Raw genomic sequence first — 14,699 nt, forward strand, 5'->3', positions numbered from 1 at the left:
ATTAATTAAATATTTATATTCGAAAATATACAATTATTATTTTATTTATAAGCCAATTAAAAATAATACAATAGTAATACTGCTACAAATTTTCTATCATAACTCTCTTCTACTTACTAAAAGCAAAAATCTAAAAATAACTCCGTTATTTATCACCTCCTGTCAAATTTACCAAAAACAGCGGCATTATTTCAATGGCAACACCGTAACCACAGACAAATAACCAAACTTTTACTTTTCACGTTCAAGTAGAACTGTCACTTTCACTCTCACTACTCACCTGCTTCTTCTTACTCTTTTTGTCTTTGCGCCTTTCATCTTTTTTTTCTCTATGCTTGTGCGGACTTTCCCGCCTTATCCGATGATGTCAAATGCCAGAATCGTCAGTTGTATGATGAATGTTATTTAGAGATTCTTCAGAAGAGTTGGCTTTTTGTTTTTTCTTTTTACTGAGAATAAATATTGAATTTATAGAAACCTTCTACAAATATATTAACTGTTAGAGATCTTAGAACAACTCTATAATCATATATACAGAAGAACCTCCAATAGCGAGAAACTCAGGTAAGCTAGAAAACTTTATTGGCGAGAAAAATTTAAAGAGAGTCGGTGGCTCAGGGGTTACGCATCTGACTTGCAATCTGCAGGTCTTGGTTTCGAAACCCGTCATGTACCATTGTGTTTTTCTATTTACATATGTACATTTATCCGACGTTCGTAATATGAAGGAAAACATTGTGATGCTGCACATATGTGTGAATTCCCGAGAGAAAATGATGGTGACGCGGCTCACCACCCTTCACTTTCCGTCTAGAGAAATGGCAAAAAGTGGATTGCAGAAGTTCGTTATGCCACACTAAGTGGAGGTCCGTGATCTCTGCCTACCCCTCTGGATTACATGCGTGAGTTGTGTATAAAAATATCACGATCCCTTGGACTCTCACTTATCCTGATTCGACAATATTACAAAATAAATAAAATTAAAAAAGTCGATAAGTTACTGTACGGAATATTACAGCAGAAGATATTCTAGAAAACACAATCTTACCCTTTCTTCTTTTCATTCTCTATTCCGACTTGATCTTTGAATAGATTCGTTAATTCCAATTCTTTAATTTCATCTGTATTTGTCAGAATAATTGCTCTGTAATAAAAATAATACTATTGTTAGGACTGTTGAGGGTAGTCTCACAAAAGGTTTTATAAGGAAGCATGCGCTGCTGCTCGAGTCAGTCTCTTTCCATCCGTCATTGCGGAACGTCTGACATTTTTGTTTATTTACGTTCGGTTTGAGTTTATTACGAGGATTATTTAGAAGTAGAGTTAAATTCACTATTTCGCTGTTAGTTTATTTCTTTTAAAATACTTTTGCATCAAATATCTAATACTATAATAACGTAATGTTCCGCTCTGTATTATTTTTCTCTCTACTCAGTTCCTAAAGTTAATAGCGTGATGTAAAATTCCTAACTATTCTATTAATTATAATTTTAAATGCAAAAATAATATGTCAATCTCTTTAGAAATACTCAAATCTATATATATAAAAGAAAGTTGTGTTAGTTACACCATTTATAACTCAAGAACGGCTGAATCGATTTGACTGAAAATTGGTGGGCAGGTAGCTTAGAACCAGGAAACGGACATAGGATAATTTTTACCCCGTTTTCTATTTTTTTTTGATTCCGCGCGGACGGAGTCGCGGGTAAAAGCTAGTATAATATAAAAGGAAAGTGAGGGACAGAATATCTGAAGAAATACACAATACAAAATTTAATTCACAATTCTTATCCAATCACGTAATTTTATAATGAAAAAATTATAAATCTTACTAATATAAATGCGAATGTTGGATGGATGGATGTATGTTTGAAGGTTTCAACAGAAAACAGATCTTGATGAAATTTGTCACAGATGTAGAACATAGTCTGGAAGAACACATACACTACCAATTAAGTTTTCTTAAATTTCACGCGGACGGAGTCGCGGGTGATAGCTGGTAATAGATAATTATGGCGGAACAACTGACAGACAAAAATCACCAAGGAATGAAATGCGCAAGATAAAGACCATTTGTGACGTTACAATCTGCCTATACTCATTATGAATTGAAAGAATACAATAATAAAATCAACTCAAAACGCAGCTTCGACTAAAATTCGCGCGGACGGAGTCACGGGCGATAGCTAGTATTATATATATACATATATGTAAATAGTTTTAATCCCAAATTGCTTATTCTATGGCTCGAGTTCGGTGGAACCATTAAATTCTCCCATACATATATATATATACAGGTTATACAAACAGACAGGTCATCCCGTCGATTGTGGCCCTCGACGACCGAGGCCACACCTTTTATATTAGTGAAGGGATAAAAAAAATTTTATCGATAAAAAAATCAATATCTGTCTTCCCTTTTCCCATTTAATGTATAAGGCATTTCGATCGACATTTTGGAACGAAGTTCCTTATCGCGCGTTGTGAAAGGGGGCTAGACTGAAAAAATTCTTACGAAAAGTTGTCACGACACTTTTTGCTATAGTAAGTATGTTAACGACGAATGAGCGCTACTTCACCATGGCAACGACGTGACAATATATAACGAAAATTCATAGAAATAAAATGTACTTCTTGTGAAGACTTAAGTTTTTTATGCATAGAATAAACATTGGTTCCTTCACTAATTAATTGAAAGGAACTTCGTTCCATCCGGGTGCCCCAACACACCTCTCAAGTTTTTTTTAATCATGTTACATTTCACGCAAGATTGTGTGATAACATTTTTTCTATCTTTCATTTAAATTGTCTCCTTTTTACTTTTAGAGTTTGATTCTTAACCTGATAATGATAATATGGGATATTTACTTGTCCAATCTTTTTACAGTCCAATTGAAAGTAGACATTACATGATACAAGTTTTACGTATTTAAATGAAAAATAATTCATTTTTTTAAATATCGATAAACATTTTTGTATCGATATAATTGTGACATCACTAGTGTCGTTTCATTTGTTACGTTCCAAGGTGACAACCCTCCACAATCCGCTATACACAGATTTGTAAATAAAATGCTCCCCAAATCTACAACGTTCCTTTTTGGTTAAAATTCAAGCTGTTTTTCTTCAATTCTTTTTAATTATTAGAGATTACGAGCATCTATATATATCTTACTATTATTATAAATGCGAATATTTAGATGGATGGATGTTTGTTAGAAAGTATCTCTAAAACGACTCAACAGATCTCGATAAAATTTGTCACAGATGTAAAGCATCTGAAAGTACACATAGGCTACTTATTACGTTTTTTTCTAATTCCGCGTGGATGAGTCGCAGGCAACCGCTAGTAGATTATAAGTCTTACCTAATTCTTCCTCCATCTACTCTTTCTTGTCTTCTTGGATCACTGATGACAGATACAGAAGTTTCTCCAATTTCATGTCTCTTCTTATGTTTCCTAGGCTTGCTATGTCTATAAAAAAAATCAGAATGTCAAAAGTTATAATCACTTTTTAAATTTATTGATAAAAAATAAATACGTAATTTTTTTTTTAAATAATATATGATCATTTTATAATTATTTTTTATATTCTCTAAATAAAGTCAAGTAAATTTTTTTTATAAAGTTGCTCACGTCCGTTTTTTGTTATGTTCTTTCCTTTCAGTTTTATGTTTCCGCCTCTTTCTATATACAGAGCCGTTCCCCTCTTCAACGGTCTCCAAATGTAACACGTATAGTCTGTAGATTTGTAGCAAAATAACCTAAACAATACAATTTAGATAAAATTTCAACATTTCAAAGCATTTTAAATAATTAATTTAGAAAACAAACAAAGATTTCTGAACAATCGTAACTAAATGTTAAACTGTAAATTTAATATTTTTAAAGTTATTTAAGAGAAATTTTTTTATAAAGAAAAATCCAAACTAAAATATTTTATCCGTCTCATTATCATTGAAAAAAAAAACAAATTATTAGAAAATAATCGGCAAAAGAAATAAATAAGTCGATCCATTGGTTTGCTCCTATCGTTTATAAATAGCAAAATTTTGATCCAGAACAACTTACCAAAGTATTCTTACAGGTGAAGAATATATTCATATAATTTATAATTTTATAATGCGCTATAATTAATAACCTAAATGCAAGGAATGGCGCGTCTTGTAGTGCTATATTCATTATTATAGCGCACACTTCTATTGAACAACAACATGCACGGCTTGAGTTCCTGTGAGAAAAAAATATTGTAACAATCCGCCTCATTTTCGCATAAAAACTTATATATATTGTTAAATTTAAAAGATAATTTCAACATTTATAAGCAAGTGAAGCACGTCGTGAGCGAAACAGATGTAAAGTGTCGTAACTCGTTTTTTGGTGATAGTAAGTTTTTGTGCTTTTCGAACTCTGCTAAACAACATTTTTATGTTTTCGAAATATTGTTTAAATCATCAGATTATGAATAAAATATACTCTTATCTGAATAATAAGAACACTTGTATACTATTAAGGTAGATTAAAATAATTTTCTTGAAATATCTTATTTTTTGACTTACGTTTATATACATAAGGAGCCATGGAAAATTTAACTTAATTTAAATTCTTACAACCGTTCCAACCTAGTTATAGGTTCGACTACACAACCGTACCTTGCACCATGCAGCTTTTGTCCCACATATCAAAGTTAGTGATGCAACGGATGTCTGTTTCCGTTTCCGCAAGTGCGGAAGTTCCGCACCCTTTTCAACATCCGTTTCTGTTTCTGTTTCCGCAACTTTTATAACGGAGATAAAACGGAACTTTACGACACCTGAGAGATCCAAATGCGCAGCGCGAGACGCGCAGTCCGCGCGCGGCCTTTCGGCACTTGTCGCATTTGTTTGTTTACGTACTTTTTCGTGAATTTAAGCGCGTAATATTTTCTGCTGCTGTTTGAAACAATCAGCTTCTCTTGCTGGAGTTGACTGTCTAGTTGTTGCCCATATAAAATTTGACAACTGGCAAAATGTGACTATTTCATACTTACGAGTTATTAAATGTGCTTTTGAATAAGTGATAACCATGCAAAATATCATCATCATTATTATCATCAGCTCACTATACATCCCCACTGAGGGGCTCGGAGCCTACCCCAAATTAGGGGTGATTAGGCCATAGTCAACCACACAGGCCCAGAGCGGGTTGACTTCACATATATCATTGAATTTTTTCTCAGATATGTGCAGGCAGCATCACTATGTTTTCCTTCATCGTAAGAACGTCGGATAAATGTACATATCTAAATCGAAAAACACATTGGTACATGGCGGGATTCGAACCCAGGACCTGCAGATTGCAAGTCAAGTGCCACGAGCCACCGACGCCTAATAATTATATCTTTTTCTAATCTAGATTATTTGATACTTAGCACATTCACTGTTTACAAAATAAAAAAGTTTTTCATCAAATTCCAGAGTATTGAGTAAAACATGTAAGGATACTAATCAAAACCAGCTTTTATCTTCGCGGTTAAAGATCTTGTAACATTTCATACACACCCACACATTCACACATGTGTCATAGCATTGTCACTACATTATTCCCACAACAAGAAGAGCTGGACTACGAAATACCCGCAAACGCCGTCGAAGTCCCTGCAATCACGAACGAGGAATTCGTAGGCGCATACAACGCAATAAAGAATAAGAAGGCGCCGGGTATGGATCGCATCCCTAACGTAGCTCTGAAGGCGGCAATGAAGGGAGAGCAAAATGGGTTTCAGGAGGTATTTAACAGTGGTCAGCAGTGAATGTATTAATAAAAAAATGTATTTGTTGTTAGTCAACACGAGTGGTTTAGCGAACATTAATTTTTAAATAGTGTAATTTTGTTTCCTGAAAATAAATTAAAAAAAAACACGTATTTTAACTTATTGCAGAACAGTAAAAATACATACATTGAAGGCTAAAGGACACCGATATCCAATGCCTTAATAAATTAAAAACGAATACAAACTGATTTTACAAAAAAAAAATTTTTATAAATGTTTTTTTTTTTATAATTTACACTTCTGTTTCCGCATCCGTTTCCGTTTCCGTTTCTGCTAAAATTTATTTTTGACATCTGTTTCCGTTTCTGGTTCCGGTAAGACACTTCCGTTGCATCACTAATCAAAGTGGCAAAAAAAAGACATTGTAATGGCGTGCATGATGTGTGTATGAAAGCGAGCGTGCATTTAAATTATACGTACATGTCAGACCTATGTGCGGTGCCCCTGGTCTTCCTCGATTTTGTCGCAGTCAGGACAACGGTGAACTGGACTAGAGACCAGGACCAGATGGCCAGTGTGAGTAGGACCAGGACCTTCTCGGTGGCCACTTTCTCGTCTTTGAAGGAATCGAAGAACTCGATTATATCTGCAGCGGTGCCTGAGATAAGAAATATTTATTAACAACCTGTACAGAACATTGGTATCTCTGTTTTTTTTTTTCAAAGATACTGAAAGGAATGTCAATATATCTACCTAACCAATCGTCTCACTTACCAATATAAACCAGTAACAATTGACTGAGCTGATCTCTTGTCAGATCGCCTTTAGGCAACAGCCAGCGACCCACAATCAAAGTGAGCATCAAAAACTGCTCGATTAACGTTACCCACATATCCGTAGGTATCTTGGTAGCTCCAGGTAGTGGGATACCAGTCTATGAACAAGGAAAATATAATTAAATAGGGCAACACAACTTACGAAGTGGATTTGACGGGGGGAGGACATGTACAAATAGATCTGTCTCTTTCATGTAACGAAATGAGCATTTACGTGACCTTGAAACCACTGACTTTACACAAAAGCAAGTGATTTAAGAAAATTGTACTTTACCTCTATAAAAGTAAGGTTTGCTTTCTTCTGCAGTCTCAGGTCTACTTTGTGGAGTTCTAGTAGCCATATCGCTGGCACTACCAGACCCAAATAGATAAAGACGGATGGACAGAACCTGTACATTAGAATCAGCTGTAGTACGGATGAGAAAAACATTTTTGGAACGAAGTTCCTTATCGCGCGTTGTGAAAGGGGGCTAAACGGAAAAAATTCTTACGAAAAGTTGTCACGACACTTTTTGCTATAGTAAGTATGTTAACGACGAATGAGCGCTACTTCACCATGGCAACGACGTGACAATATATAACGAAAATTCATAGAAATAAAATGTACTTCTTGTGAAGACTTAAGTTTTTTATTCATAGAATAAACATTGGTTCCTTCACTAATTAATCGAAAGGAACTTCGTTCCATCCGGGTGTCCCTTGACACCTCTCAAGTTTTTTTTATTCATTAAAAAAGGACTCACTGTACCTATATGACACTCAGGAAAAGAATACGATTCTGATGACATGTTACTCGTCAAAAAGTGGCAAATTCCGTAAAGTTTGGATGTATGAATGTTAAACTCATGACTCCAAAACGGTTGTATGGATCTGGATGAAATTAGAAACTATTACAAATACAATTTTTCTAACTGTTATGAGCCTCGGGGATGTAACAGAACGACAACCAATGTAACGTCTTTATAAGGGTACTTTTTGATAGATTAATAAAGCTTTCTAAATAAGGTGCGGCTGAGAAATGTTGACTCAGTATACCCATTAACAACATCCTGTTCCTGTTATAATAGATGGCGCTGTCATCGCGGACAGTTTTAGCAAATTGCGTAATTATACCGCCTCTAACATGTTCCAAATAAATGTTAAAACTATGGATAATACGCATTTTACTATAAAACCTTGGACGATTTGCAAGTAATTCCTCCATCCGGATTACAAAACCTAGAAAAATAGTCTATGTGTTCTTCCAGACTGTTCTACGTCTGTAACAAATGTCATAAAGATCCGTTGAACCGTTCCGTACATACCTTCAAACAAACATCCATCTATCCATCTAAACATTCGCATTTACGAGTATAATATTAGTAAGATAAAAACTTGAGAGGTGTCAAGGGACACCCGGATGGAACGAAGTTCCTTTCGATTAATTAGTGAAGGAACCAATGTTTATTCTATGAATAAAAAACTTAAGTCTTCACAAGAAGTACATTTTATTTCTATGAATTTTTGTTATATAATGTCACGTCGTTGCCATGGTGAAGTAGCGCTCATTCGTCTTTAACATACTTACTATAGCAAAAAGTGTCGTGACAACTTTTCGTAAGAAATTTTTCCGTCTAGCCCCCTTTCACAACGCGCGATAAGAAACTTCGTTCCAATAAGGTGGTCATATGTTTACTAAACATTTTTAGAATGGGATTTACATCTTAATCTTACTGTCTTACTAATATTATTAACGCGAAATTTTAGATGGATGTTTGTTAAAATTTATCTCCAGAACAGCTCAACGAACTTCACTGAAATTTGGCATAGACGTAGAACATAGCCTAGAACACAGACAACGAATTAAGTTTTTATTAATTACGCGGGCAAATGGTAGACGTTGCAAGAAGCACATTCTGTTGACAATAGTCTTGGATATTTGATAATTGAATTGTCTAGGGACATTTTAAAATATGTATTTATGTTCTACTTTTTTACGATCTTTCAATATAATAATTGTTCTCACATCTGTTTGTTATTTAATGTTACGTTAATAAGCTTTCTACTTCGCTGGTCATTCATAAAGCCTTCAAATGTCAGACTAACGGGGCGACAATATTAAAAGGTCAAACATAGAACAAAAGTATTTAAATATAACCTAATAGTTGACATATGTAAATTAAAAGATATATGAAAAATACAGGATTCAATCTTACTTATATTATAAACTAGCTTTTACCCGCGACTCCGTCCGCGCGAAATAAAAAATAGAAAACGGGGTAAAAATTATCCTATGTCCGTTTCCTGGTTCTAAGATACCTGCCTACCAATTTTCAGTCAAATCGATTCAGCTGTTCTTGAGTTATAAATAGTGTAACTAACACGACTTTCTTTTATATATATAGATGCGAATATTTGAATGAATGGATGGGTGGATGGATGTTTGTTAATAGGTATCTCCAGAGAGGCTCAACGGATCTTGATGAAAGGCATAGATGTAGAACATAGTCTGGAAGAACACATAGACTACTATTTAAGTTTTTTTTATTAATTCCGCGCGGATGGAGTCACAGGCAACAGATAGTTTATTGAATAATATACGAGCTCTTTTTCCTTTTTTATAAAAATTATCTTGCTTCTCTCTCATGTAACGAAGTGTGTAAATGTATAATTTAAAGGAATCTTTAATATTATAGTCATTTTTATTTTATCTATGTTGATTGTTGACAAATTTGTTACAAAAAAAGTAACTGATAACACGTAGAACGGAATTTTACTATAAAACCACAAAAAAAATCTTTTCTTTTTTTCTGGCTTTAAAAAATAAATTTTCTCTATCAAAAACTTACCATTTCCACTCCTGATTATCCTTGATTGTAAGAGTAAAGACTCCTTCAAAGATTAATAATAATATAGGTGATGCTAAATACCAGTACTCTATGCTGTTTTTAAACACTGTCACTTGCCATATAGCAATTATGCCATGACAAGCAAACACCAATCTTGTTATAACGGCTTTTATTGTAGCCAACACTTTACCAACATTCGCCATTTTGTTTTTAATTTAATGATTTTAAATGCGACCCTGTGTTTTAAATTAAATTTAAAGATTTTTTGATTCCGACCCTGCGCTGGTTTGACAGTTATTTTAAAAAAAAAAAAAAAGGCACTGATTTTTAATTTTTATGATTCTAAAGAAAAAAAAATAGTCTTATTAAATGTGTTTGATTCTCGTAAATTATGAAAAGAAATTAAAACAGTTCATCAATTGGAATTGTTTTTTATAAAATTGTTGAAATTTAATCTATTATTTAAAAACATTTTTATCGAAAAATTCTCCTTTTTTCAAACATATTTCATCACTGTTTAAGATTAAATTATACTATCACTTCAAAACTCACTTAAATTTATTTTGAATAAATTGTTTTTGTACAACAAATTGAAGTGTTGTAAAAGAAATCCCGTAACTGACTGAAAAGGAAAATCGGGATGTCCTCAACACGGCTACACTGCTAAAATTCAAATGAAAACGACAAAGTAAAAGTACCCAATCCATTGCCACTTTTCTTTCACACCAAAAACACAATAGCGAACAAAAACAGCAATGTATCCCAATATTTGGTTAAATACGAAAAATTGCCGTTTTGGTTGCGCGCGCATAATTTCTTATAAGCCAATCAGAGATACCTCAGAAAAGGGGCTTGGGATCATTACAATTTAACTTTTACATTCTTCTAATCAGTAAATGATTCTTATTTCCACGTGTTAAGGTTGATTTTCACATGTATTTTTATATCTAAAGGTCAATATTATTTAGTTATTGGTAGGCAATTGCAAAGGCAGGGCAACAAAACCTTCGTGGGCTATACTCAATCACGTAAATAGATGTACTGACTGACTCATCGGGTTGGGTAAAGATTTAGCTACACTAACAGGAACAGACAGTCCCGTCCGAAAAAAGTAACAACTTATGAGACCTCTTGAGATATGTAACTGTTTTCATTTTTATTATCAACTTTAGATTTCTTCGATAATCTATATATATAAAAGAAAGTCGTGTTAGTTACACTATTTATAACTCAAGAACGGCTAAATCGATTTGACTGAAAATTGGTGGGCAGGTAGCTTAGAACCAGGAAACGGACATGGATAATTTTTACCCGTTTTCTATTTTTTTTTCCGCGTGGACGGAGTCGCGGGTAAAAGCTAGTTACTAATATAAATACGAATGTTTAGATGGATGTTTGTTAGAAGGTATCTCTGTTTGTTGTAAGGTAAGGTTTTAAACCATTAATTTTGTGTACGACAGTTACGGAATAATCTTTTCTAATTTAATCTGTTGTGACTAGATTTCTGGAAAGAAAGAAAACCATTGTATTGAAACGCAGCAAAAATAATCTGTCAATCGGATAATTTATGCATGAAATTACTTAATTTTGTACAGATAAGTTTAATTAAAAAAAATCTTAAGCCATCTTTCTGTTTTGCAATTTCAATCTTAAATTGATTCCTTCACAATGAAGACAGTTTTAATTTTGTCATTATTTCTTATCATATGTAAGTATTTTACGTATTTTTACCCTACTAGGAGAAGGGTAAGGAAGAAGGGTTTTTTCGCAGGAATATATTGTTAAATTAAACTGAATTAAGGAATTATATTTACACATTTCACTAGTCGATGATATCATTTATTATCTATGACTTTATTTTTAGCCGACTTCAAAAAGAAGGAGGTTATCAATTCGACTGAATTTTTTTTTCTTTTTTTTATGTGTGTTACTGCGAATCTCCGCCCCTGGTGGTCCGATTTTGATAAAAATTATTTTAATCGAAAGGAAGTGCTTGCAGATGGGTCCCATTTTTTTGTTTTTTTTTTTTTTATGTCAAGTTTCAGGACCTTATTCTAATTTTGTACAATTCATTGTTTCTTTCGTGAAATATTCCAAAAACACATAAACTGTAATGACAAAATGTTTTCTTTCGTTTGTTTAAGGACCCTTGTACACAAAGCAAAGTAAATCGTCGAAACTTGGGAAGGGGAAGTAGGTTTGGCGGAAGAGGGGACACATAGGAAGGAGAAATATACTCTTTTTGTACGTCCCCTTCTCCGTTGATTAAAGGTAGGCAACGCATCTGAATTTGCGGATGTCTATTAGGTCCTTACATATGAAATTGGAGTTTTGTATGGGAGGAACAAAAAGTCGAATATTTTTTAATATAATATATTTAATTAATCAAAGTATGAACCATTATTTTCTATGCACTTTTGCCATCTCATAGGTACTTCATTGATCCCTTTACTAAAAAAACCAGTCGGACGGGAATCAATAAAATCTTTGAAGGCGATTTGAACTGCCCCATCGGAGTTGAATTTTTTCCCTTGCAAGAAGTTATCCAAATTTCGAAAAAAATGGTAATCTGTTGGAGCAAGGTCCGGGGAGTACGGAGGATGTCTTAGACTTTCCAATTGAAGCTCTTCTAATTTGATAGCCGTCTGTTGCGCAGTGTGTGGTCTAGCGTTGTCGTGAAGCAGCAGTGGCGTGGAGCGATTGACCAGCCTAGGTTGTTTAGCCGCTAGTTTTTCCATCATGGTTTGCAATTGCTGACAATAGACATCAGCCGTAATAGTCTGGCCAGATTTGAGAAAACTGTAATGAACAATACCGGCACTAGTCCACCAAACGCTTACAAGTAACTTTTTGGGGTTAATTTTCGCTTGGGGCAGGATTTGGCTGGCTGGCCAGGATCCAACCATTGCGCTGAGCGCTTCCGATTATCGTAAAGAACCCATTTTTCATCACAGGTAATGATTCGGTTTAAAATACCTTCATTATTGTGTCGGTTTAGTAATGTAACGCAACAGTCGACGCGCGTTTGCCGGTTTGCTTCAGTCAATTCGTGAGGTACCCACCTTTCAAGCTTTTTAATCTTCCCAATTTGCTTCAAGTGAATTAAAACAGTTTTATCACTAACATCGCAGCCTGCAGCTAACTCGGACGTGGTTTGCGATGGATCCGCTTCCACAATAGCCTCCAACTCTTCATTATCAACTTGAGTCTCAGGCCGTCCACGGGGCTTGTTCTGCAGATCGAAATTTCCAGAACGAAAACGTTGGAACCAAAAACGAACTGTGTTTTCTTTTGCAACACGACCGCCCTACACATCATTCACCCTTCGAGTCGTTTCCGCAGCACTAGTGCCACGGCGGAACTCGTACTCGTAAATAATGCGATATTTTAAGTTTTCCATTTTGTAAAATGAGTGACGCAAACAGAAAAAAAACAGAAGAAAAAAACAAATGAATGACGGTCATCGAACCACAAATACATGAGTCTATAGCTGTACAAATTTGAATTTGGAATTCCTTACCAAAGAGGAGAAATTCGTGATTAAAGTGGCCAGTACGAGAAACGCCAATTTCATATGTAAGGACCTAATATGGGCAACGGTCGCCTCGCTATTGCGGCGAATCCAGGTGGCCGTTTGCTCGTTTGCCACCTTATGATATAAAAAAAACTAATATTGTAAGGTCGAGTCACGAGAAACAAACAGCGTTGAATCGTCAACGAGAGTCGTCTATTCAACTTTCAACTGTATAGATTTGCTACACCATATTCAAAATTGCATTGACTTTCAGATCAGAGACTGGTGATCACGATAACAGATTTTTTTTTTTTTTTGTGACTGAGTAGTCACTGTTTGCCTAGAGGAGGCATTTACAGTTTCACCGGGCTCGAGGTGGCCGGGCGCAGATGGCGCTTAGCCTAAACCTCGTTTAAGAGTAACTAGGCTCGAGGGCTCCCTCAGGAGCCTCGGCTCGGGCTGTTACTTCGTTATTACTACCGGATTGGAAAGATTAAAATGTCGGCGACGTACTTTTTTTTATAGGAGAAGGGGGCAAACAAGCAACGGACCGCCTAAAGTTATTTGATCCGACGCCCATAGACATCCACAACGCTAGAGGAATCGCAGATACGTTGCCGGCCTTTAAGGAAGGTTATACTCTTTTCTTGAAGGTCCATAAGTAACTGTGTTATTGTATTATATTGTGTTCCTGTTATTGTATTGCGTTAGTTGCCTAACGACTAAAATCATCGAGTTTCGAAGATTTACATTACCTTGTGTACGAAGGTCCTTACAAGTTATAAGTTTAAACTGTTTTTTTTACAGTTATCATCATTATCTCCTTGATCTTGTCCCACCTACGTAGGGTCGGTGCAGCAGGTTTCCGTCCTCCAAATGAATCTGTCTGCCATCATTTCCATTGTCACCCCCTTCTTGATCATGTCATCTTTCACGTATGTCATCTCTTCCTAGACCTACCTCTACCGGTGTACCTCCACACTCATACTTAACGTTTTTTTTTTACAGTAATCAATAATGTATTATCAAATCGAAGAGAACTTGATAGTTATATAAAAAATATACAAAAACATTTCGGAAAATATCCACTAATACTCGATAAAAGTGAGGAAATAACAACGATATTTGACAAAGAAACTGTTAGTGAAGAATTGAAAAAATTAATTGGTCGAGCTGGAGACGATGAAATAATGAATTACGATATAGACGACATTGATTTAAGAAATGATTTGTCAAAATTGTAACATAAATGTATTTAAATGTAAAATTAAATAAACATCTTACCAATCTAATGCTGTTAGCATATAATAAGTCGTTCGGAAAGTCATTTAATTTTTTCTCGACTTACAATTCGTATATTTTCGACGAAGATGCGGAATATTTAAATTAAACTTACTCTTGCGCCTATTTTACTAGTTTAAATTTCGACGCTCCCACCGAATAACCCCGTAATAGGAAAAATCAAATTTTCCAGGAGAAGCAAAAAACCGTATTTCTTTAATAACTTCATCAATAATTATTGTACAAGAATCTTTTAGATACCAAAACAAAGCTAATTTTATAGCTACATTGTATTTAATTTTCATTCATGTATTCCGGATGTATTCTGTGCTATGAAGGAAAAATGATAATACCGGAAATAAAAATAAATCTGTTTCAATAATGACTTTTTATCTCCGTAATTAACATTAAGAAAAATATTCAAAAAAAAATCACAACGTGTAATAGGACCTTTAGATGTTGAATTCGACGGAAAAGCAAGAACCCG

General features: G+C 34.6%; 1 protein-coding gene across 1 annotated transcript; it reads right to left on the bottom strand.

The window, feature by feature from the left end:
• Window positions 1–171: 171 nt before the first annotated feature.
• Window positions 172–9,620, bottom strand: LOC106716085 (transmembrane protein 26). The gene is made up of 9 exons (XM_045685219.1): window positions 9,418–9,620; window positions 6,864–6,978; window positions 6,528–6,687; window positions 6,234–6,411; window positions 4,073–4,232; window positions 3,638–3,765; window positions 3,368–3,475; window positions 1,049–1,144; window positions 172–449 (listed from the first exon to the last, which is right to left on the bottom strand). Exons 1-9 carry the CDS (start codon window positions 9,618–9,620, stop codon window positions 368–370), a joined length of 1,230 nt encoding a protein of 409 aa, XP_045541175.1. The 3' UTR covers window positions 172–367.
• Between the last annotated feature and the right edge of the window lie 5,079 nt (window positions 9,621–14,699).

Source organism: Papilio machaon, chromosome 29 (assembly GCF_912999745.1).
Source record: "Papilio machaon chromosome 29, ilPapMach1.1, whole genome shotgun sequence".
NCBI lineage: Eukaryota > Metazoa > Arthropoda > Insecta > Lepidoptera > Papilionidae > Papilio > Papilio machaon.

What these genes read in the sequence shown, in the direction of transcription:
- LOC106716085 (XM_045685219.1), bottom strand. Translation starts at nt 9,620, where the DNA reads ATGGCGAATGTTGGTAAAGTGTTGGCTACAATAAAAGCCGTTATAACA. An exon ending in ACCGCACATAGGTCTGACAT is followed by an intron (nt 4,233 to 6,233) that starts GTACGTATAATT and finishes TTTTTCTCACAG; the next exon opens with GAACTCAAGCCGTGCATGTT. An exon ending in GTAGATGGAGGAAGAATTAG is followed by an intron (nt 1,145 to 3,367) that starts GTAAGACTTATA and finishes TTTTTATTACAG; the next exon opens with AGCAATTATTCTGACAAATA.